Source organism: Colius striatus, chromosome 13 (genome assembly GCF_028858725.1).
Source record: "Colius striatus isolate bColStr4 chromosome 13, bColStr4.1.hap1, whole genome shotgun sequence".
Taxonomy (NCBI): Eukaryota; Metazoa; Chordata; class Aves; order Coliiformes; family Coliidae; genus Colius; species Colius striatus.
In genome coordinates, this window is record NC_084771.1 from 19061622 (window position 1) to 19086343 (window position 24722).

The following is a 24722-nucleotide window of genomic DNA, read 5'->3' on the forward strand; positions in this document are numbered from 1 at the left end:
AACCTAAAAAAAAGGAAGGATTTGGTACATTGCAAGAGAATAGCTGATAGTTTTTATGTTGTTTCAGGTAGCAGTTGACATGACATTGGCCTGAAATACTTGTGATATTATGTTCTTTTTGATAAGACATACAGTACTTTTTTTATGAACAGCCATAGATAATATGCCTTTGCTTTTGTTTGTAGCATGTGTGACATATTTAGTGATACAGCTTGCTAATGTTCTTTCAGCATAAAAATTGAATAAAATCTGAAAAATGTATTTATTTCTGCAGAAGAGGCTAATGAAGCTCTTCAAAATGAAGAAATTGGTCACAAAGATGATGACCAGAATCCAGTATCTACTGATAATGTGGTATGTATACCTTTCCTTTTCCACTGATGTGACCCTCCTTAATTGCTAAAGTCAAGGTGGTGGTCCAACACCAGTGTTTTTCATGAGACACAAGCTTCAGTTGAGTGTGTTAACAGCCCTTCTTAATTAGCTGAGCACTAAAAGAAACTGTACTAAAAGCACAAAAACATTGAGCTATGCACATTCAGTAGAAGTTGAGTTGTATGGCTTTTTCTGTATTCTAACAATCTAGTGGGTTTTTTTCTGGAGTGCATAGCACAGTGCTTGCAAGAACACAGTCGAGTAAAACAGTTAGAATAAAAACCCCAGAATAATAATTGAAAATGGGTTTTGGTAGCTTAAAGGCAGATAGGCTTTTTCTCCATAGCTCACCTTGTATATGTGAGCTCAGACTGGGGTGGGAATGTACTCTCTGTTCCCATACCCCTGACAAGGCATTATTAAGATGTTTCCTGTTTTCTCACTTGCATTCCTGTTGAGTCAAACACAGTTGTTCATGCTGGTTTTAATTGACTGCAGTGAGACAAGGAAAGAAAGAGGGAGGGAGGAGTCATGGCAAATAATGCAATATATCCCCTTTGTTTAGCCTGCCTTCTCTCAAATTAGAAGAAAGGAGAGGAGGAAGAGGAGAGAAGACCCCAAGTGGTAGGGTGATTTTTGTCTTCAAAGTTATCTGCAGAATGAACAGATGATGGTTCCAGTTCCCAGTTGCACTCTCACTGCAGACAGACATTAAACTCCAGTAGCTCAGACCAGGACAAGAACATTTCTGTATTCTCACACAGAACCTGAAGTGGGAAAGCAAACAGGATATTCCCTTCCCTCTCTTTGTATAGAGGAGAGGTTTTATTTCTTTTGTTAATATATGATCATCTTTTGTGTAAATTGAAATCCCACAGCTGCATTTTCTGTGGTTGCCTGAATAGAAACAGCTGCCTTTTTCCTTTCTGTTTACTTTAATGGCCTGCTGTGACCTTAGAGATAATCACTCTGAGTTTCAGGCTGGCGTGTTTGCCATGGAGATGCAGAATGTAAAATGGCAAAGGTAAAAGGATTGCAAAGATGCTGTCCGAGAGACTCAGCTCTCCAGTCTTCCTGAACTCCAGCATTATATGATTTGATATAATAAGAGGAGAAGGATAAAGAGGAGTAGGGTTTTTTTTCGTATGCTGCTCTGAAAACTCTGTAGCAAATTTTTGAAACATATGCAGTTAAAATTGGACTAACACACGTTGGACTTGCATAAGAGAGATGGTTTTCTTATTTGAAATTCTAATCTGTTCTTTCCCTTACTATCTCAAAACATATAAGAGAGAGAGTGTGAATGTTTGGTATTTATTTAGAGACTCTTTTCTCAAGCTGAGTCTAAAAACAAAAATATTTGAATCACAGTGTTACTTGGGGTATGATAGAGCAGCAGATCTTTGTGACATTAAGCCTTTGAAATGTTATCACTTCAACTGGGTTGTCAGACATTGGAGCACAGAAAATGTGGTTTACTCTCCCTGCCTTCATTCAGCACGTACTTGTGAGCTCGGTGAGTGCTACCAGTGAGAGACTGTTAACCTCTCTTGAAGGATTTCTCCTTGGTGATTAGAAGGAAATTTCTTCTGCAGGCAGACAGAAGACACACGTGCTGCTGAGAGGAAACCTCATCTAAAACAGCAGCTCAAAAACCAGCCAGCGAAGTGTTTTGTGTCAGAGTGGGTCCTTGTCTACATGGTATTAAACAGTATGCTAAAAAGATAGCAAAATTGCTTTAACTTACTGTATGCAGTCTGATAAATGTTTACAACTGTCAAAGCAATAAAAAATAGTAAAAAACACAAAACCCTTCTTCTTACACAGCAACTGCTTCCCTTTCAAAAATACAGTGAAATTTATAGCTTCATCTAGGCACTCATTCTTCTTTCTTGTTGAAAAATGCCATTGTTACCACTAATTCAAGTTCATTCAACCTGTTTGAGATCCAGCTCAGATAGAAACAGAAATTCAGATCTCATAGGGACACTAAAAATGTGAACATTTTGTCTTTTCTCCTGTTGAAATAACCTTTTAACACAATTTTCTTACATAAGAAGGTTTTCTACTGGGAACAAAAGCAGAACATGCAAGTGGTAAATAATGTACAAGTGAATCTTGTGAAACTTAGAAATATGCTCCAATTGTACTTTTAAGTTCAAAACAGTGTTAAGCACTAACAGTGGGCTTTAGGTATCTTTAGAAATATATTCTCCCAGGAATTTTCTTAAGTGAAAATGTCCATGTGTATGCATTTGGAACTGTCCTTTAGTGTTTAGGGTATTTGCACTATGGCCAAAGGAGACATCTTCATTTTGTTAGGCAGTCGGACAGGACTTGCCTGTCACTTGCCATAAAATCTGTTTTGCTCCAGAGGAATAAACTTCCATCATCCCCTTTGCCCTGCAGTACATCTTCAACAAAAGGCTCACAGAACAAAATGCAGGCTTGTGCAAGCTGCAGTCGATAGAAGATGCAAGTTAATGCCAACAGCCTGGTGACATTTAGCTCCTCCTCTGTAAACAGCCTGAGTCACCATGGCAGCAGCTTTGCCTACCACAGTTTCAGTTTGGATTCTTCCCGGATCTCGTGGCTGAGGTGCATGATTGCCATCTAATGGGGGCTGCACTGTTCAGGATTTCTTAAGAGCAAGAAGTCCTCTTATCTTCATGGCAATTTGAGATACAGATTGCTCTTTCTTTGCCTTCATCTGTGCATTCAGATATTTGGAATGAGCTGTTTACTTCTGTTTCAGAAAATAGAAATTATAGATGATGAAGAAAGCGATATGATAAGTAATTCTGAAGTGGATCAAATGAGTTCTCTTTTGGATTATAAGGTGAGTGATTGGACTATGTAATGTTAATTGGGATAATCCACAGAATGATCAAATGGATGTATCCATAAGGGAGTTCAGCAAAGGCATATGGGAGGCTGCAGCTCCTCTGCTTGTACCACACATCACTCCCCCAGTCACATCCCCTCATCCCATTTACAGACAGATTACCTGTACTCCAGCCCAGGGAGAGGCAGAAAAATCCCATTTCTACAGAGCAGTTAGGTTACTTCAGTTCCAGCCATCTGTAGCTCACACCACGTGTCCCAGACAAGCCATTTCTTTAGCCTCTCAACCAAAACTTTCTTTTTGGGCAAGAATTGTTCTATGGAGTGCTGAGACACACTTTTACATGCAGTGTGACACTGCCAGCTCTGGAAAGGCACAGAACAGCTGGAATCTTCTAATAACATGGGGGGGAACTGAGAAGTCATTCTCACAACGTAGTGCAGAACATGTCTGGAAGCAGTAGTTGTGGGAGGGAGGAAGAACAGTTGGAGACCTGACAGCTGCCATCTGCCAAATGGTAACGGCTCCACGTGGCAGAAGAGTTGCCACAGTTCTGTCTTGTGTATTAAGCATTTCTCTGTGTGTGACTGTTATTCTTACTTAGAAAACAGGTATGTTCTCCTAATGATTATCATTTACCAAAGTAATAAATGGATCGTCTTTTCAGAACAAAAATATCTCCTTTGAGCAGTGTTTTCTTGGTGAGGGCAGTGGAGAATGAATATGGAGAGGGAATGACCTTTTCTTAATGTCATCTGTCACCACAGTGAAAGGCTTGTTGTGACAGCATGCCCTGCAGAACCTTGGTGGTTGTTTGACATGAGTGATTAGTCTTTGTGCCTGTGTGTTTTCTGCGCTAAGTCTGAATTCCTTCTTTGGCTTGGCAAAGCTCATGGCTAAATGGGCAACTTCTGAGTTTCCATCTGAAAGAAATGCATTTGGCTAATTGTATTGGGAAAGCCTCAAACTTGCAGCCCAAGTACTTATCACTTATTCTCAGAGCTGCTATAACCTCAAACAGAATGAAGAGCAATATTTTAACTGGAGAAATGTGAATTCTCCAGGGGAAACAAAACCAAACCAACAGCCATTTTTAAAGGCTTGTTACGAACCTTCCAGTTCCTCACGTAGTCATACCTTGTCCTGTGAACTACAGCTGAATTCTATGAATTGCATACTTCTAAGCCTGGAGGGGAGGGAAAAACAAGTTGCTATTAAAACAAACAGCTAGCTTATTAATTCACTGTTGAAAATTGCTTATATAATTCTTTGCTGCTACCAAAACCAGCCATCAAGGAACATATTGTATGAAGAACTGCCAACCTAATTAATCATATGGTTGCATGAGCAAAGGTGGGATTTTTCTTGCCTCTGATATCCCTCAGTAAATGCATCATTTTGCAGGAATTATCTGTGAACCTAAGTGCTCATTGTCTCGTGTGCATTGCTTAAAATTTCTGTGTGTATGTTTGACCATCATTTCCTCACGGAGGATGCACATCCGATGCTCCTGTGCAGACACCTTTGCAAAAATGCACGACAACTTTGATCTTGATAAGTGAACTGTTTATTTAGGTGATGTGATCTTTGCAAAGGTAAATAACCAGGGAAAATTAATTTTACCTCTGCACTCATGCAGCATTTTGATCCTGCATACTGCTCAGTTGGTAAGTGCGAAGGAGAAGCGATACCTGGAATAAACTGAAGTACTTCCCAAATCTGGGGTTTTAATTGTTTGATATATTAAGTGATGTGCAGGTACAGTAACACCTGTTTAGGCAAAGGTTGGAAAAATGCTTTTTTAGCCACATTATTGCTATTTCTGCACTAGAGAATGCTATCTGTTCATTCAGGATAGCTTTGAGGAATTTTCAGGTTATTTTCCCTGGTCTTTGTGTCAAGCCTTCTGCTGCAATAATGGGATTTAGTTGCTGTCTCTTCTCACAGTCACCCTGTCTTCTCAAGGTCATCTTTCTCTGAAGAGACTTGGGCTTTGCTTTTCTTCAAGATGGAATTAGTGGTCATCCTTCTAAATAAAAAAGCAGCGCTTCTTTAAAAGATTCACGTAAACTCTGGCCTCAGTCACTAATGTGTTAGTGACAGTAACTCTGAGGTGCCCTGTCTGTGTGCTAAGTGGGACACTACTGACCATTCTTCAGAAACACGTTTGTCTCCAAAGTCTGAATGCACTGTTCTGTGTTTCTGTAACTATAGAACTTCTGACTGTATTTGTTTTTGGCAGGAATCCTAATAAAAACATTTTTACTTACTAAAAACATTAAGTTTTAACCCAACACAAGTATGTTTAGGCATCATTAAAAGGAGGCAGTGCTGTTTATTATTTCTAGAGCTCTATGTGATTTTCCCCCACAGAATGAAGAAGTCAGATTCATTGAGAGTGAGTTAGAGAACCACAAACAGAAGTATTTTGAACTCCAGACGTTTACTCGAAGTTTGATACTTGCTATTAAATCAGATGATAAAGAACAGCAGCAGGTAAGTCTTGAAGCAGATTCTAATAATGGAAGGTGTTTGTCATTTTGTGTTCTCACTGCCTCAGTTTTAGTGCCCAGAGGCTCAAATTGTGATTAGGGCAGTGTTGTGCTGAACATCATCTAGACAGAGAAAAGCTGAACTTTGAGCAAAAGAGAAACCTTGCAATCTACACAAGCAGTGACATAGACAAAGAAGGGTGACTTTTACAAAGGGACAGCCAGTGCACCAGTATGCACTGAGGGACTGAGATTTCTCTGTTGTGAGATCTAAGATACAAGATGTAGGAAAAGGGCCAGGCTCCTTCAGCGTGGTTGCACCACATTTAATACACAGTACTTCTTTCAATGCTCGGTTGGCTCATGTCTTGTGTGAGTAATATTTTGTGCTTTATTTAAGAAGAGATTTTGTTGTTTTTATTTTCCTCCTTTTGCCCTTCAGATGCATCATCTTGGGCAATGTTTTTCCTTTCAATATCTAACAATACTGACCTCTTCTTTCACCCAGCCAGTACCAACGCTGACTGAAAAGCTCAACGGTGTGTTTTTCACTAAATGTTTAAAAGATAATGTGAATGCTGATATAAAACATGTACATAATACTGCACTGTAATATTTCTTTACTTCTAGGCACTGCTCTCAGATTTACCTCCTGAATTAGAAGAAATGGATTTCAACCATGAATCCCCAGAGCCTGATGATACCTCATTCAGCTTGTCGTCTTTATCAGAGAAAAACGCCTCAGACAGTTTGTGATTAATTGGGGTTTTTTTAATTGACAAATAAGAAGCCCCACGTAATGTGGAGGTTTCAAGAGAATGGCATTTTGCTCTCCAGTGTCCTTCAGTCCAAAAAAGAAAGGCCAAGGTGAAGTAGACGTTCCTGAAGGATGACTGTAGTGTGTCATTGCTACAGTTTGCACTGTCACGAAATTTCGAATGTTGTTTTTAGTCAATGAAAGAACTGTGTGAGGAAAGGTTTGACTTTTGGCAGTTTTGCCTCAATTAGGATAACTTCTGATTTCCCAGAATAACTCTTGCTCTTTAGCAACATCTCTTTGAGGAGGGATCCAATAGAGGAAAACAAATGTCCTGTTTAACAGATAATTCTTCACAGTTGCTTGCCCACCAGTCCTGTTTGTTTATTTTTTTCCCCATTTTTACTCAGGTAGGTAGCCTAAAAATTGAGGATCCAAATAGAATAACAGGCTTTTTATGAGTTGTGCTTGAACCCTTTTAAAAATCTGAGATTAAACTAACATGTTTTTCATTATGTGACTTAAGATTTTCGAATCTTCCATTTTCTGACCAAAATAGCTGCAAACCTTTGAAAGGCTGACTGAAAAATCTACATTGTCATCAATAAATTCTCAATGTGAAGGAGCAGTCATGAGTGTTCTAACAAATTAAATGGATATGGGAAACCTGATAGCTGCAGAGCACAACTTTCTGATGCAGTAGCAATGGGAGTAGCTGTTTGCACTGCTCTTTAGAGATTTGTGAATGTAGTTACAGTTTTTATTTGCCAATGTGAATGCTGAAGTTCTGTTTGTTGTTTTCAGTATTGGTTGTATATTTTTCCACAAACTTGGCCCTATTTTATCAAGACACTGCCATAAATCCACAGCTGTCATTGCATCCTGAAAGTTACTCAAGTGTTTGGAATTGAGTTTTGCAGGTCTTCTAAATGTAACCTGGTTTAGAAGTACCTCTGATGTATTTTTTGGCAGGTGCTGTTTTTAAACTGTGAGCTTGATTTCAGACAGTGGCTCAAATGGATTTCTTCTTTCACAGCTGTTGCTGACATTGAGTCTCTTTACTCATCTGATTAAATGGATGTGTAGACACATTCAGAACAATTTAGTAGGGCATGTTAGGTGCATGCCCACCTTATTTACACTCTATAACTTCTAATCTGAATATTCTTCAGCAAGCATTTTTGAAACAGATACCTTCACAGTCTGGTAAAAATCCTGATCTTTCAATTTTATGACAAATAACATTTTTCTCTGGTGAGTCCCTGTTGATGCAGTACAGTAAGTAATCCTTGAATTTCAATGGGAAGTCAAAGGTGTAGCTCTGCAAATTCTGAGTGTTGGGGAAATAACTCTCTCTTTTTTTTTCCTTCCTTCCTTCCTTCCTTCCTTCCTTCCTTCCTTCCTTCCTTCCTTCCTCTTTCATACTGGGATTAACTCACAATTTTATTTTTTTCTCAGTCTGGTTGTGTTTCACCCCAATCACTTGCACAGGGTGGAGTATTTTTGGTATCAATAGAGTGCTCTGTTCTTTCTGGTTTTTTCCTGTCTCTGTGTTGTCCTTGGGCATGGGGAACTTTTAGCAGTACTGTTAAATGCCATCTGCACAAAGGCTACTAGCAGTCTGTAAATCTGTTTTAAAAGACAAAGCAGTTTCACAGTTGGTTCCCAAAAGACCTCTTACCATCTATTCTATAGAGTAAGAATGCCACATAAGCAAGTTGTTGGGCCTATTTGAGTTGAGGTATCAACTGAGTAGAGGGGGAAGGCACTCTGTGTGAACAGGAGGTAGGTGGTAGGTTACTGATCCTTTCGCTGCCTGAGCTGAGACGTCCCAGCCTGACTGGTAGACACAGCCTTGTAGCTTTACTTAAAGAAGGAAAAATGTTGTATATGCCTGTTGAAGTGACCACCAGTCTCAAATTGATGAAGGTGTGTAAGCAAAGACCACAGCACTGTCTTTCAGATGTAAGAGAGAGCTCAGCTGTAATTCTGCTCACTCCGAAAAAATCATTTACAAAGGGTTTTCTGTTCTGGGTTAACAATGCTTTCTGTTGCTGTTCTCTTTAGATAGGAAATTTGTGCCACTGACAATGAAACCTCTTGTTTTCTGTGAGCTTTTCTGAGATTCTAAAAAAAAGTACTGTGATTGGCCACTATTTGGATCTTATTTTCCTGCTTCTTCCACTTAAATTCACATGGCAAAAGGCAGGGTACTCTAAATGAGAGTTCTTGATTTCATGATCAATCAAGTCATCCACCTTCATACAAGAAAAACTTTCATTGATGATTCATATTTTGCTATGTCTTGCTTCTGTTTCATATGCCAGACAAATTGAAGGAATTAATGTTGAATGAACTACTGCCAGATTGAAGCAGTTATGTAAATCCCTTCTCTCCAGGAGGCTGAAATCCTCTTTGGGATGTGCAGCTGAAGCTGTAGCTGCAGGCAGCGCCCACAGCAGCCCCATGGGTATCTTGGGCTTCACTCTTTCTCTCTTGTTGGGTGACAAGACAAAACCTGGCAAAGCAGTCATGTGTTTATTGTCAAGTGTGTCAGGGTATAATACAGGATACTCAGGAAGAAAGAGTATGAATTATATTCCTGTATAAAAATGCTGTACAGGATAATACTGTACAGCTGTTCTGCAGAGGGCCTTTTCAATTGCAGTGTGTATTTCCTGCCATATGAAAACCAAATATTTTGATGGCATATTACCATGCTGGTGTTTTAAATCATTGCAGCAACAATAGCTCTGCAGTTGAGTGGCTGAAGAGCAGCTATTGAGGGTCCTGTAACATAACACCTCACTGTCCTTGGGAGTTCTGCAAAGACACATCTGAGAGTCACACTTCAGGCGAGTGCTGCAGCCGCGCTTTGTCTTGGAGGGGTGTTTGCTTGGGTGGTGTCCCCAATAGGCTGCCTAACGTGCTGAGTTTACAGATTACATCCCAATCAGTGTAACTTGTTCAACTGCATCCTAGGGCAATGTGAGAGCACATTCCTTTCCTTAGTAATTGCACTGACAAGCATCTTACAGACAGGTATCACATTCTGATAGTCACTGGGACGTGCCTTTCCCCATGGAACTGGGAAAGCTCTTCAGGTGATGGAAGTGATGGGTCTGGCTCTCTGGACCTATGGCATCTCAGGATTTGCTTTATGGTTATTTTCTCTGTTCACAGGATGATAATGACATCCCCCACTAAATGCTAGTTCATCATTTGCATAGATTTCCCATGACAGATCAAGCCAATACGTGTTGTGTTATGGTGACAGCAATCAGCCCCCTTTGGCATTTCAGTAGTTTGGCTCCATGATTCACATAACTGCTGCAGCAGTGCCATGTGGTGATGTTTTTAACTCTCTGCAAAGACTCTCATTTGCTTTGTCTCTGAAGGATGGCTTCCCCAGCTTTATTTATTCCTAATGTGTCTGTGGGAACACAAATGGTGAAATATGTCTGTCTGAAGGAACCCAAGTGGGAAAAGGCAGTTCAGAACAGACACTAAACCAGAGACAGGACATGTGCTCTCCTTGGGGAGCAATGAGTCTTTGATGCCAGCAAGCTTGCTTAGAGTTAAGAAAGCTGTTTCCTGAAGCTATGCCTCCTTTCATGTCCCTGCAGATGATACTTCTGTCAAGTCTATAGGTCTCACAGGAGTGAGTAATAGTGAATTTTCAGCAGATTCAAAAGTACACAGACAGATGTACCGTACATTGTTGGTTTCTGGAGTGCTTGGGTCTTGAAGCAGCACTGCACTTAAATCCTTCCAAGTATTTATTTTTTGCTAAGGCAATAAAAAGTCTGAAAATGACCCACAGATGTGGGCTTGGCAGTTCCCTGAAGTGAAGGAAAGGAATATATCAGTGTTATCTTCTTAAATTGGGAAGCAGCTTATCAAGTCCATTCACCAGAGACAGCTGTACTACTGTTGTGGTTATAGAGTTGAAATGATAGGACAAATCAACAGTATCGTGAACATCTTTATTGTGGAAGTGGAAATTGATGCTTAAAATGGGTCAGCAATCTAATTTGGGTTCTCTACTGCACTACCATGGTAGCAACATGAAAAAGCACTCCCTGCTTCCCAGGTACTCCACTGGTAGTGTTGGTCTCAGGATACCAGTAGCACGAGGAAAGACAATAATATGTAGAAGTGGAAAAGCACAGAATATCTGAAATGTGAAGAAGTCATTACTTGTAACGTTACAACCAAAAGTTTGATTTACTACCTCCAGCCCTGCTGCCTGGATCCTCTAGGCCAGCCAGGGAATTCTGAGGCTGCTTTCCCTGTCGGAGGGACTGGCAGCTCTGACCTTCCACTTACATCATGACATTCTGCCTTTTCTGTCCCAAATCATCGTAAGGTTGAGTAAGCTGCTCAGTTGTCAGATGCCTGATCAAAGTTAGAGGATGGTTAATGAGAAAACTCCAGTGAGTTATGACAGAAAAGAAATGCTGGTTTATGGTGTTTGACTTCTCTACACTCTTAATATTTTATCAGCTTGGCCAAATGTGAAATCTTAAAAGTTATAAACAAAAGAAGAGTCGGTGGTACCATAACACTGGGGTCTTCCATGGCAGAAGAAGGTTTTATTCTGACTAAAGAGTATTTCTTTGTCTCTGAAAGGCAACAGCTGACATTTTGGTCAGAAGATGACAGACACAAAATGGGGCAGAACCTTGGGCTTGTGGTGGGTGGTGTTTTTAAAGAAATGAGGAGTCCTCCTCGATTAAAAGATGTGCAAGAATGTTCCTGTAAGGAAAACAGTTTCAGGTCAGTGCTTCGGTTCTGGTGAACATTTTACTGTATTACTGAACTAAGTCAAGAATTCTTTTCAGATTCTGTATGAGATTTTACACACACTACCTCTGAAACGTGGCACCACCTTTCAAACCACACAGAAAATGTGAACTTAAACTTTTTTTCTTACCGTTTTTATAGGCAATAAATGATTTGCAACATGCATCCTTCAACTTTGTGCTGCTTTTTCAGTTGAGTGTGAGACATTCACTTTGCTTTTTATTTTTAGCACTATTTTTATGTATTTGTCTTGAGCACTGTCTATGGACAAGGAGATAATAAAGATGTGATGTTAGAAAAGATTAGTGTATGTTAAATGGTAGCATATATTTCCATGAAAGCTGAAGGATGATGGAGTGAATGGGCTAGCTGTGCTATTTTTGGTGCAGTTACTGAAAGGAATGGGTATTATCCTTTATTCTGGTGCTAAACAATTGTAACGTTTCTCAATACACGATAGATGGATTTAGCAGAGAGAACAGTCAATGAGTCTCAGCAAGGTAATGAAAAGGAGTAGGATTTCATGTTGGCTGAGTCATAATGGCTCATAAACATGTCCCCATATTTTTGTTTCAGCTGTCATTTCTATTTTGGGGGTTTTGCATATATAGAGACCTTGTAGAAACAATTTTGATTTGCTTGTAAGCAAGTGTTAACTGAAAATGAATCAGTAGCAAGCTGCAGTTAAATGTAAATGTGGGCCATGTTTTGTAGTTAGGTTTCATCTTAAAAGAGTCACTGTAATTTCCCCCATTGCATCTCTCTCCCTGCAGTACCCAAGGGAGGGCTGGCAGGAGGTATGAGCTGCCTCAGCCCAGGGCTGGGCAGGGGATGAGACACATGGGGACATTTCAGGTTTGTTGCAGAAAGGAAGATCCTGGGAGTTTAGTCAAGAAAACGATAAATTTCTACATCTTGGGAGACAGGAGCTGCTACTTTACCTTCAAATTCTCTGAAATAGTTCAAAGTGTTATTGGCAAGTCCACTGAACTGTGCTGGGAAAAACTGTCCCCATCTCCAATGGAAATTGTATCCTTTCTAGGATGTTTCTTAAAGTTACTGGGTATGTGTCGATACACGTAGGCATATTTATAATGTGCACAGGTATACTGAACCTGATATCTCACTAGCATCTGCAAAGGTGTTTTCAAATATTCCTGTACTACTTCTAAAAATATGTTTTATTTGCTTTCATTGTTATGTCTTGCTATATATTGACTACATAGTTTTGTAATTTACTCAAATACATCCATACAAATATTGTTTCTAGTTTAACTCCTTGCAAAACTGGTAACTTTTAGGCCTAGAAATTTATTAAACTCTCCTAACAATGGTGGGTTTGAGTGATCTTGGCAAATAAACAAACTGATGTATTTATGAAGAAACAATGAACTTTCTGCCATGATAATTTCTACTTCAGTTTCCTGAAAGGTTAAATCAGTTTGATTTTAAACTAGTCTGAAAGTTTAAATGTTATTTACCTTGTTTGCCTACAAAAGATGAAATAATCAACAATCTTAAAACTTGTGTCCTTCCTTTCTGGGCCCATCTGTGAAGCTTTGTAACCCGAGTGTATGACTGAGCTGCTCTGGGAAAATCAGGATTTATTGCTATTTGTATCAGGATGTGTAGCAAAGAAACTACAACAAATCTTCAACTGAAGTACCTCTGCTGTGGTCCAGGATGTACAGTCTTGGCGTATTTGAATGATGGATGCCTAGGGAAATATTCCATACATTTCTGTTGATTTTTTTCCCCCTATATGTATATAAGGGTATTTATAATGTTGTATTAACAGAGTCATCACGAGGAATGCTCATTTCCTTCCTTAGAAGCCTGCTCAGCTATTTTTATATACAATGTTGGTCTTCGCCTTAATTTTTTTTGTGTGAAAAGTTGTGCCATAGCAATTTTAACTTATCCACAGATAGTTTACACAACTTGCTTTGACTTGTCTTTAGTTAATTAATTTTTTTTCCTCTCAAATGGTTCTCAATGGTTTCCTCCTCCAAATGTGTCTCAAGGTTGGTTTGCTTTCTTATTTCTTACTTTAAGTTTTGGAAGACACCTTCGTCTGCATGCTTTGGTAGGTCAAGTTTTTTCTCTGTAGTTTATTGTTTCTAGTTTAGCAAAACCTTTCATTGAAAACAAACATAATAATAATTGAAGTAATGCTTGTACAAATGTATCCAGAATGGCCCAAATGGTCAGAGTAAAGGGCTATTTAGCGTTGGTAAATTTGTCTACTAGACTCAAGGATATTTTTCTACGTCTGTCAAGTTTGGGACTATGGAGAAATGAAATAAAGGTTAACTAACTCTTTTTCCTATACAGAGTTCTTATTTTCTGTATTTATTTTATTACCTTGTAAAAATTCAAGGTCCTGTTGAGGGTATCAGGAGTGGAGTTAACGTCAGGGCACAGCACGGGCACCTTTGCCTCCGCTTCCCTCATTCCGCCGCTTTCACGGTGCCACTGGGCAAAGGAAAGTCTGAAATGAGATCATTTTCCCATTCTCTCAGGATTTAAGAAGAGGCAGTTGATGTTCCTGGCAGCCACGTGGAAGCTGAGCACAGGCTGGGTGGGTTGGCTGCCGGTGGTTCCCTGCACAAGCCAACAGGCCATTGGCCACCCTGTGCCGGCCCTTAAGGAAACACAAGCTCTTTACCAATATAGCTTTGCAGCAGCTTCCACAGTTTTCATTGTCCATAACACCAACATAAGCTGCTGTAGTTTTGTAGCAGCCTGTGAGGTCCTGCGTTTACTTTGGCCTTTCTTTGTAAGGAGGGTTTGTTGGTTTGGAATGGAGTTGGTCTGTGCTGGGGGCAGGATGAAGCTTGGGGACACCCCTCTGTGGGAATCTCTGGGAGGAACAGATGCTCTAAGAGATCAACTGTTCACTGGGAGGAGTTAGGAACATCTTACATCAATTTGTTGCCATATTCAGGAGGGCCTTTTCAGCATCATATACAGAATTTGCAGCACTCAGTCCCAGAAACCCTTCTGAAATGTTCTTCCTTTCAAAGCAGTTACAGTCCGGCACCAACAACGGCTCAGACTCAGATGAATCATTAATGCCCAACTGTTTTGTGCCATGAGTTTTTAAAAGTTATTTAAAAGATAAATGTGAGCTATGTTGCTGTTAACTGTGATACAGTTTCTTAGCACTTACTGCCTTGAAAATCCACTGAGCCAAACACTGCAGCCTCTGACAGCAGCTGGCAAGGTAACCAAGTGGTCTGATGTGCTGATGGAAATCTGGCAGAAGTTCTTCGTGCCCATTCCTCGTTGTTCTTTGAGCAAATGGAGGTGATGAAAATAATAGCACAGGTGTCCTGCAGAGTTTCCAGCTGGGTACCGTGCCTAAGGGAAAGAATTTACCTTGTTGCCAGACCAGGAGCAGAGAACAGTGTGCTGGGGATAAGGATGTGTAAGTGAGGTTTCACCTGATCACTGTTTTATTCCAGGCTGCTTTTGTTCACAAACGCTGACAGATGGCACTGCAGCCACATCTGTAGCTATCGTTTGGCACACGTGCTCACCTGACTCTTCAAATGCAGATATGTATGAACCTGGTTACTGATAAAATTGCAGGGCTGTGAACTGATTCATCCCGAAGCTGGAGCTAAGACCACGTTCAGCTGCTTAAATGATGGCTGTAGAGGAGGAGGGTAAAAGAACAGAGAGAGACAGAGAGAGAAGCAGACAAATGGAGAGGAAGTAAATCTGTCTGACACCAAAGATTTGGTAACAAATTTATAGGTGACACCAAACTTTAATGTTTTCGGGGGGGAAACCAGCCAGGCATGGGGATGGTGGCTGGAGCTGCATTGCCACCTGGTGGCAAAACCCCCAGCAAGTGGGGGAAAGAAATGCCTTCAACTCTCCGTAATTCATGTTTCAGAATGAGCAACTATTTTTATCTAAACAAAATAAATCTAATACTAAAATAAGGAAGCTGGCATTCGTTACTGAGGAGATGGAGATCAGACAGAATGTGCTGCCTTAACTCTGCCCTTTCAGTTGTGAAAATGCCACTAATATGTGTGGAAAGGAACAAAGAGGAAGGTCTGATGGAGAGTTCTGTACCTAAACAGTATTTTCAGATTCGACTTTGGTTTTTAAGTTTTGCTGAGATCATCTGCAGAAGTTGAAGCAGTGCATTAAAGTAACCAGAGCAGTCCTAAGCTTGTTGGGTTTGTTGTTAATTCAGTGCTACACAGAAGTAATAACTGAACAGGATTTTCAGGACAATAGCTAAAGACATGAGTATTTCTGCGAATCTGATAAAGAACAAACAAGTATGTACCAAGTAAGCAAAATTTCCTGGGTCTGTTCAACCCTGAAGGAAATTGTTCCCAGAAATGAAAGTGAAGCATCAAGGGACTCGGGCTCTGACACGGAGCCTTCCAGCCCTCTGGTATTCACTCCCATCTGAACATTGTGTTTCTATGATGCCTGTCAAAGAAATGCTGTCAACAAGAAGATACAATATTGTCTAGAGTCATCTGAGGAGCCCTGCTGAGCTGGAAAATGGCTGAAAAACTTTCATAACTGATGGCTTCAGACAAAGGGAGGTTTTTTCACCGCAGGTACTGGGGAGTTGTTCTGGAAGACAGTGATACTCTGACCCCCCTCAGGCCACAATGCCAAATGCTGCTCAGGAGTAGTAAAAAGCCTCTGCACACGCTCTTCTCAGGTGGCTGGTGTGAAGGCAGGACAGCAGGGGTGGATAGGGCCCTGCTGCTGCCCCTGCCCCCAGACCAGATCACAGCGTCACGGGGGCTTTACCCTACACTATCTCTGCTCTGACCCTGTGGACTGAAGGCATGTTGGTGGCTGGAAACCCTCAGAAGGGTGTGTATTCTAGTTTAGTTTCCTTTCCAAGGAATAAGGTTTTGGGATACCAAAGCTGTTCGACGAGACGAGGAGCTGTGTTGAGAAGTGGCAGCTGGGGCAGCCACTCCTCCCAGTGCTCACCGGGCCGCAGTTAAACGTGGAGGAAGCAGACGACAGCTCTGCTGGTTGGTAAGATATCTTAGCTCTAAGAGACACGGGTTGGGGCAGAAGGGACTTCATACTTAATCATTTGTTCTTCTCATGTAGCAACTGCATCCACAGCCCAGATATCCCCCACGGGATGTTCCGCAGGTGCGTTGCTCCGTACAAGGCAGCATCGGCCGAGATGGCGCAAGCAGGGACACGGGAAGAGAAACAGACCTCTCATAATGAAGGATTGGACCGGCCAAACATGAGCTCTCCAGGACCTGCTCTCCATGGAAGAGTGAGGGGAAACAGAAATGGAACAAAAACCCACAAGAAAAAGATGTTTTCTGTTTATTTGCAGTCTGTTTCATTTTAGGGAGGAGGAAAGGAGGAGGAACGGAGAAGGTCTGTTGCTCCTGCCAAGGAGATGGGAACATTCTCGGAATGTAGCTATTACCTGATTCTCTGGCTATTCCTCTCTTTTGCTGGAAATCTTAAACTGCATAAAACCTTTCACAAAACAAACAAAAGAGCTCCTCTCTTCTGTTTAATGTGACATTTCCAATTCATGCTCTCTTACCTCTTCTTCCTGGAGGGTTTTGGGTACAGCAGGCCTCACTGTGTGGTGATGAGGGATAGGGAAGGATCGTGTACTGACACTTGCTTGAACCAGCCCTGCCTTTTGGTCTTGGAAGGCCTTAACAACAAGACTGCAGTGTTAGTTTTTGGGCAGCAGGCCAGCTGCATCATCTGCCTGCTCCCGAGGGGCCGAGGGCCATCGGAGTTGCTGCCTGTGCAGGCCCATCTCAGACAGCAGCATCGCCCATGTCTGGGAGGGACGTGCTGGATCTCATCTGTCGTGCTCACGTGAATCAAACATCAGGTGATCTTTCTTCCCCTTCTGTTGGTTCCTTGTTTCTCCCATATTGCTTAATTATATAGTTACTCTGATGTGCCACATACATCATGCAGGCAGCAGCAAATAAAAACACTGTTTACTTGGAGTGTGTGTGTTGTGGAGCCTCTGTCCCTGCAGCAGCCGGGCTCTGCTTCCCCCAGCAGCCCCTCACCAGCTGTAGATGGTTCTCAGCTCTGCCAAGGCAGAGAGCACTGAAGGCAGGGGCATCCTGTGCTGCTTGAACCAGGGGCAGGGACCTGCCAGGACTGAGCCTCTGCACAGGGTCTGGGAGGGTAACAGGGAGAGGTGTGCAGGCCCTGAGAGGGGAGATGAGGAAGGTGAGCTTGGGGGGAGCCCCTTTCCAAAGTAGCTTCTTAATTTCGAATCAGAGGATGTCTGGCTGTTTTCTGCTTAATCTGAGTTTGATCCAAATATTTGAAGCCCTTCTTTAAGCCTGGTTGGAGGCTTACAGACTGGAGCAGTCTAGAAGAAAGGTGGTAGCTGTGTCTCCCGCTGACTTGTCTGATCTTGGTTTCATCTTCCCAGGCGACCACTCGGTTCAGAAAAGCAAGGCTACGGCTGCCTCATGGGTGCTTCTTTCCCCTGATTATTTAATAAGTGATCCTGGTGTGAGGTTCTTTACCAGAGCACCTTTATCAGGCTGGTGTTGGGTTTCCCAGTAGTGCCTGGTGCAGATGGAGCTACCAGCCCTATGGCTGGGGCAGCAGCAGCTCCCAGGGTTTCCTCCTGGGGAGAACAGAGGGGTGAGAGAAGGACCAGTGGAGAAAACGGTAGTGAAGGCTGGAAGGAAAGGGAGTATTGATGGAATAAGAGAAAGGAAATGGAGCAAAGTGTGAAAGATGAGAAAGCTGGTGAGAGGAGGTAGAGATAAAGGGGTAGGAGGAAGAACAAAACCCCCACAGGAGTGTTTGGATCAGAGGGGAATTTCACCACGCAGTGAGTACCTCCTCCCCATCCCTGCCAAAGACAGACAGAGCCTGTAGCAAGAGAGTTCCCGCCACAGCAGGACCATGTCTTGGGTTGGCCAGGTCCTGGAAATGGCTCCTAGAGCAGCCAGGCACTGTGTGCAGCAGAGGTCTGCCCTTCCCAGGGACACTCTGCAGGACCCTGTCTCCCTCTGCAATATTCTGCTAAGGCTTTAAGCTCTGCCATAGCTGCAAACTCGTTGCAACCAAAATCTCTTAGGTCTTACATCCAATAACAGGAAGAAAATGGCTCACTGGGACCTGAACTATAAACAGATTCTGTGAATTCTGCCAGAAACTTAATATTGAATTATTTCTTTATGCCCACATGTCTTTCCTGGTTTTCTTAATTCTGCCAAATATTTAGCTCAGCAATCTCTCCTCTCAGCAACCCACACTCTCCTAGCTACATAATCCCATTTTTGGACCATTATTTAAAAGTTCTGCATTTTTACAGAGCTGGCCAAAGAAGCAAAACTGATGTGAGAGGAATTAAAACAATTGAACATGTTCAGCTCTTGTTTGTGGATCAGGTTATTGGCTCCTCGTGTGAAATCTGGGCTGCCATGCAACAGGGTTTGGAGGTAACCAGGTAGCCCTGGGCTAGCTGGCCCTTCTTTCCCTGGTTGGCACAGAACCTGGCACAAGGCCCTTGTTTTAGCCCTCTGTGGGGAAAATCTCCTCTGAGTGTGCCTTTTTATTCCCCATTTTGCTCAGGGACACGAGGATGGAGATATTTTCATGTGCTGTAGGATCACACCAGAAATGTTGGAGTTTCTGAGTGTCATTGCTCTTGCTCTAAAACATTAATTTATCTAAAATATCTTCTTGTAAAGCCTCCAGTGCTTGCCTGCAAACATCATTCCTTGCTGCCTTCGGTGGGCTCTGAGCTCATGCAATGCCAGCTCTATCTGTTTCCTCATCAAGGAACAGGGGGCACCCCCCATGGCCATCTTCAGAGTACATATTGCTTGTTGTCACAATGACATATCCAAAGGAGCACTGAGAAAATAAGCCTTGCTCAACAATCAGGTAAAAAACCCGCCAATTTTGTGCCAGCATTCGTATTAAGAGGGTCATATCCCCTTTGTATAGTATGTTTCAATGATTCCCCTCCCTTGAAATTGACGTTGAGCTGAAGAAACCATCAAAGACAACCAGGTATGAAATTGCTGGGTGCAGCTGCTCACTCGGTGCCCCAAGGTGTCCAGGAGCAGCTGAGGCCCTTCCCTCAAAGTGCTCCCACCAGCCTGGGGTTGGGGTTGGGGTCGGCCTCGCTGACTGCTCACTGCTCCCACGCTGAAGCCGTGTGTTGATTCACTCTCTAATTGATTTGGGCAACTTGAGGCAATCGGTTTCCAAGATACCACATCCTTCAGATATTTAAAAATCCTAACTCTGGCAGTATATTATATTTAAATGTCGATGTGTAATGTGTGTGTGTCTATATATACACTCATAGGTCTGTGTGAGCTGAGGACGGAGGGGTAGAAGGGCCGGGGGGCCAAAGCAGCTGCCAGGGTCCGTTCGGTGGGTGTCCCCTCTCTGAGTCACTGCACAATCAATACCTCAGCACGGCCTCAGAGGTTCCTGTTGTCTTTGCTGCTCTGGGCTTTCAGCACAGCTCCAATTAACACCCTGAGCACATGCAGTGATTAGAGGGATTTCAGATTTCTCAGTGACCAGTTCCAGCTCAGCAAGGTGTGTTTTGTTGGCTGTTTCTGCGGTTCCTCGCCATCGCCTCCCCATCTCCATGCTACTGAGCAGCTGCCACGGTCCACGTAGGGATTGCTTCCTCTAGAAAGGAAATGTATACAGAAGGGAGAGGAAACACTGCTGTAATCTCCCTCTGGCTTTCCAACAACAATAACAGATTAAATATTGGTTAAATTGGCTGAATATTACGAGTCCCTGGAGCTTCACACACATCTTTGTGAGCTCTGCTTTTCAATGCACGAAAAAAAAGCCCTCATGTACACAGAGGAAGAAACAGCAGGAGAGGGGGGATAACCTGGAAGAGGGATGGGAACATGAGTCCCCCCCACCTCACACTGGTTCTGCAGGTGCAGCATGGAGCAGGAATGAGGGGAAGCACCCAGAAAGGCTGAGCTCCCAGAGTTGCTGCCTTGGGCCTCCAGAGCAAGAGGAACACTTACTGACACCCAGAGCAAGTCAAGTAAGAGCTAGATTTGGGCAATGCAGGGTTTTTGCCTTGTTTTGAGACCAAGACGAGGTGTAAAATACGTTAAGAATGAAGATGAAAAGAAGGCTGTGGTTTGTGTCCTCCAGGTTTGTGACTGTTTAGATTTGAATGTCATCAGGATCCAAGATCACCCACATCCTCCTGTCATTCGCCTCTTGGGTAAAGGCAGCAGCAGGAGACCATGGAAGAGCTGTCAGGGAAAGGAACCAAAGCAGCTTGGGACTCCAGGGAACACAGAAAGATTAAGGTGATAGACAAAATGGAGAAAGGTAAGGCTGTGAAGGAGGGAGAAGCTGTGAGATGGGGCCACAAATATACCAGGTGCCAGCGCCAGACACACAGGTCTTGGGTGAGAAACAGAGAGTTGCAAGGAATGGGGGCCCAAGCCTTGACAGCCTCCTCGTTAGGATGTAAGGTATGTAAGGTGGGCTGCTCCTGGTTGCAGTAGGGTTGGAGAAGTCTGCAGAGGGTTGGGTTGGTGCGGGTTCAGCTCTCAGCCTCCGCGGCTGTGCAGGAGCCCGGGCCCGGAGCGTGCGCTGACGCCACTGCCCGTGGGTGTTCCCGTGGGATGAGATGACAGTGGATTTCTGGCTCAATGAGGAAAAAATAAACTCCAGCCTATTTTTTTGTTTGTTTGGTTGGTTGGTTATGTCCTTGCTATAAGCTACATGTTGTGGGATTTTCATTGAAGCATTTTAGGGCTGTATTACATGCAACAAATAAAACCTGTGCACAAAATCATAACTTGTATTAAAAGCAGGACAATGATCATGAGCAAAAGTTCAAATACAGCCTAGCAGCAAGTCTCCTGCTCAAGAGGTTTTAAAGGCTGTTTTTACCCTTACCCAGTAATAACATTGAGTTACTGATTATTTTTCATATCCTAAAAATTTTACAATGGGGAGTTATTTTGTTCTAGAAGTGTTTCTTAGTGCAAGGAAAGAGATCTTGAACTGAGTCAGCTTCTGCTCTGGAATCATCTGAGTCACTCCAGCTTTCTCCAGCACAGATATGACCTGAGGTTTTTTTTGGTGAGTCCTTCAATTGGTTAGTCATTTCAAATACAACTATAGGCTTATAGATCTCTATTTTCCATTGTTAGTCAAAGGAGAGGACTGTATTCCCAAGGGGCTCTGGTGGGAAGCTATGCTGACCATGCTCAGCCCCGACCCCGCACTGGAACCTTTCTCAGATGCTGTTTCTGAGAGATTTCTGAATGGTCCACACCAGGACTAGAATAACTTGTGTATGACTGCAGCTGGGGGTGTGAATCTCGCCAGAAATCTGAAGGATGATGCCAAAAGGTTTCCTCAGCTCTCTCTGAAGTGGATGCCAACTGAGAGATGGGCAGTCTGGAGGCAAAACAGCTGGTTCCTTAGCACTCAGTGTGCCTAATAATTTTCAGCAGACTCAAGAAGAAATTAAAGCACAAATTGAGAAGCACTGCACTCCTCTGGAAAGAACACAGAAGGAAGAGATGTTTTTACATGGAGAGTGGAGTGAAGATACAATCAAAGGGCTTGGGGCTTCATCAGAGCTGCACAACCTGCTTGTGGTTTCAGGGGTTAAGGACCCCTGTGAAAGGTCAAACCATTATTTCCTGCTCAAAAATATTTTGAGGGACTAAGGTCCTTGGAGTGTGTGTTGACAGAAAGTAATTTAGTACACGTGACTATTTGGATAACTATTTAGTACATGTGACTGTTTGAAATGAGATGCATTAGTGGTTGTTTTGGCAGGTGATTTTCAAGGAGAACCACCGACCTGTGCAGATGAACCACCCCCTTTTGAGCTGTGCCTCAGTAAGGAGCTGCTTGTCTGTGCTCAGCAGCCAAGGTGCTTTGGAGGTGAGCTCTTTTTTCCCCAACTATATGGAGTATAATGAAATGTAGGTGTCACTTTGACATGACAATAGCATTAAAAAAGCACTCCCAGAGTCTCAAAACGCCTTTGGAAGAAGGCAGAACTGTGGGGTTGAAGCTAAACAAACAAGCAGACAAACAAGAAATGACAATTTTCATTCCCCCTGAGCCTTCCACAGCTATCAGTGGGTTAAGCAGATCTATCAGTGTGACACGAGGGGAGTCAGAAGGAAATGCTGAGCACTCAGCACAACATTTTGTGGGAGAAAAATCCTTTATGAAGACAATATTTATAGGAAGATATTCTTCTGTATAGAAAAATGATACAACTTGTTTACCTCATTGAAATTCTAACTAAGTTTGTAATGGGACCTGGGTGTTTCAGGCATCTCCTGTGGGTTCTCCACTCAAATCAGCAGCATCCTTGCTCAAAAAGAAAATCTCGCAATATTGAATGGGTACATAGTTTTATTTGCAGCTGATAACACAGGTAGAATCACAGAATCACGGAATGGTGGGGGTTGGAGGGGACCTCCAGAGCCCATCCAGCCCAAGCCACTGCTAAAGCAGGTTCCCCTCAACCAGGGGGCATAGGAACGTGTCCAGATGGGTTTGGAAACCTCTCAAGGAGACTGCACACCCTCCCTGGGCAGCCTGGGCCAGGCTTCCTCACAGCAAAGAAGTTTCTCCTCGTGTTCCAGTGCAACTTCCTGTGTTCCAGCTTGTGCCCATTGCCCCTTGTCCTGTCACTGGCCACCACAGAACAAAGACTGGCCCCATCCTCTCAACACCCACCCTTTAGATATTTCTCAGCATTGGTAAGGGCCCCTCTCAGCCTTCTCTTCTCCAGCCTGAACAGCCGCAGGGCTCACAGCCTTTCTTCATAAGAGATAGCATCTCTGAGTGAAAACATCCTCTGTCTAGTAAGTTAAATAAGCATAAGCTGCATGTAAGAAGCCTGTAAAATCATAAAATACTTTCTAACTGTCTTATAAAAGCACATTAAGCAATGAGGACTTTGTCAAAACAGAAGAAATATGTTACTTCTGTTGCTGCAAGCTTAATAATTATGCTTAATCACCCATTGTTTAGTGATTCAAAATTTGGAAGGGTGTTTTGATTTAAATTTTTAAGAGTTCTTGGAGTTCATGTGCTTTAGAAAAGCATCCCTGGAAGCAGCTGTGGTAGCCTGAGCTGCTGGCTCCAGCAGCAAGCAGAGGCTGCGTGCTCACAGCCACACACTGCCCAGGCTCTCGCTGCCCGGCTCAGGGGCCCTTTCAGCTGTCACTCAGCGACTTCTTTCTTTGAGTCGACTTGAACTTCAGCCCTTTATCATCTGCCTGTGTTTATGTGCATTTATAGATACTTTAACATTTTCATATTTTCAATGTGAATATTTGAAGTGTTTTAATTCTGACTATCTCTTTCAATGGCTCCTGTAATTACAAGGTACATCATTCATTTTGGATTTAAATATGCTGCCTTCCCACACAAACCCAGCAGTATTGCTTTTTTTCTTTATATTACTGTTAGCATATTTTAAAAGTGAGTCTTTATTTCATACATATATATATCTTAAGAAATCAGATCTTCCTCTTAAGAGTGCTGGCCTGCTGCTTTTTGCTGTCCTTCCAAAGATGATACTAGATTATGTTGGTTGCATGAAAAAACATCAAGGGCTTTTTCTCCTCTTTTTATGAGATAAAGGTTGATGCTCAGCATTACATGTTTAAAAAACTCCCACAATATTTATTAAAAGTAGATCTTTTTTTCCCCCCAGCTACAAGACACTGCAGTGGTTCTAAACTCTCAGGTATGTAGCATCATCCCTTTATGTGATGTGCCAGGATCAGCTGGGCTACCTTTGTAGCTTACAAGAAAGAAGGTGCAAAACCAGCCCTGGAGCCCTTGCCAGGGCTGCAGCACAGAGACATCTGAAGGGTTTATTGGTGCAAGTAATTTCCTTGTGTATTGCCTACACTGCTAGAACAGGAGCCAGCCTGCTTATGAAGTCACCCACACTTTAAAGAGAGATCATGCTGCCAAGTCATTGCTGTAGGATTTCGTTCTGACGCAGCCCTTGCCTCTTCCTCTTTCCCATGATGAGTGCCTGAGTGACAGCAGCATTTCAACAGCCAGCTCTGGACCTTGTTCCTGCCTGCTGGATCCTTTCAAGCCCTGTCCTATCAGCTGTAGGGCTCATGTCCAATTTGCTGAAGCTCGGTGAAACACCACTGGCTGCTGAAATGTTGTCAACTTAGACCAGGCTGGAGCAGATCTTTCGTAGCATCGTTAGGGTTTCAGGGTATCCCCTACCAGCATTGTTCTTGCTGTTGACAGATTATTTGTTTACTCTGTAGTGGTCTGCTGATGTTCTGGTCTACTGGGTAACAGCCATTCTTTAAAAGTCTGACCTCATTCTATTAGATGCTTCCTCTGTTGAGTGCTCTCATTTCTCACTGAAACCAACACAAGATGTTTGCTAAAAACACTCCCATTAAAGCAGTGAGAA

At 42.7% G+C, this 24722-nt stretch overlaps 1 protein-coding gene across 3 annotated transcripts in view; it reads left to right on the forward strand.

The window, feature by feature from the left end:
* The window catches only part of HDX (highly divergent homeobox), a 49487-nt gene extending 35910 nt beyond the window's left edge, over positions 1-13577 (forward strand). For all 3 annotated transcript variants that reach the window (XM_062006849.1, XM_062006848.1, XM_062006850.1), the window contains exons 7-10: positions 275-354; positions 3131-3214; positions 5594-5716; positions 6343-13577. In XM_062006849.1, coding sequence (XP_061862833.1) covers positions 275-354; positions 3131-3214; positions 5594-5716; positions 6343-6468 — 413 coding nt within the window. In that variant the 3' untranslated portion in view covers positions 6469-13577. The remainder of the gene's footprint in view (positions 1-274; positions 355-3130; positions 3215-5593; positions 5717-6342) is intronic.
* The last annotated feature ends 11145 nt before the right edge of the window (positions 13578-24722 follow it).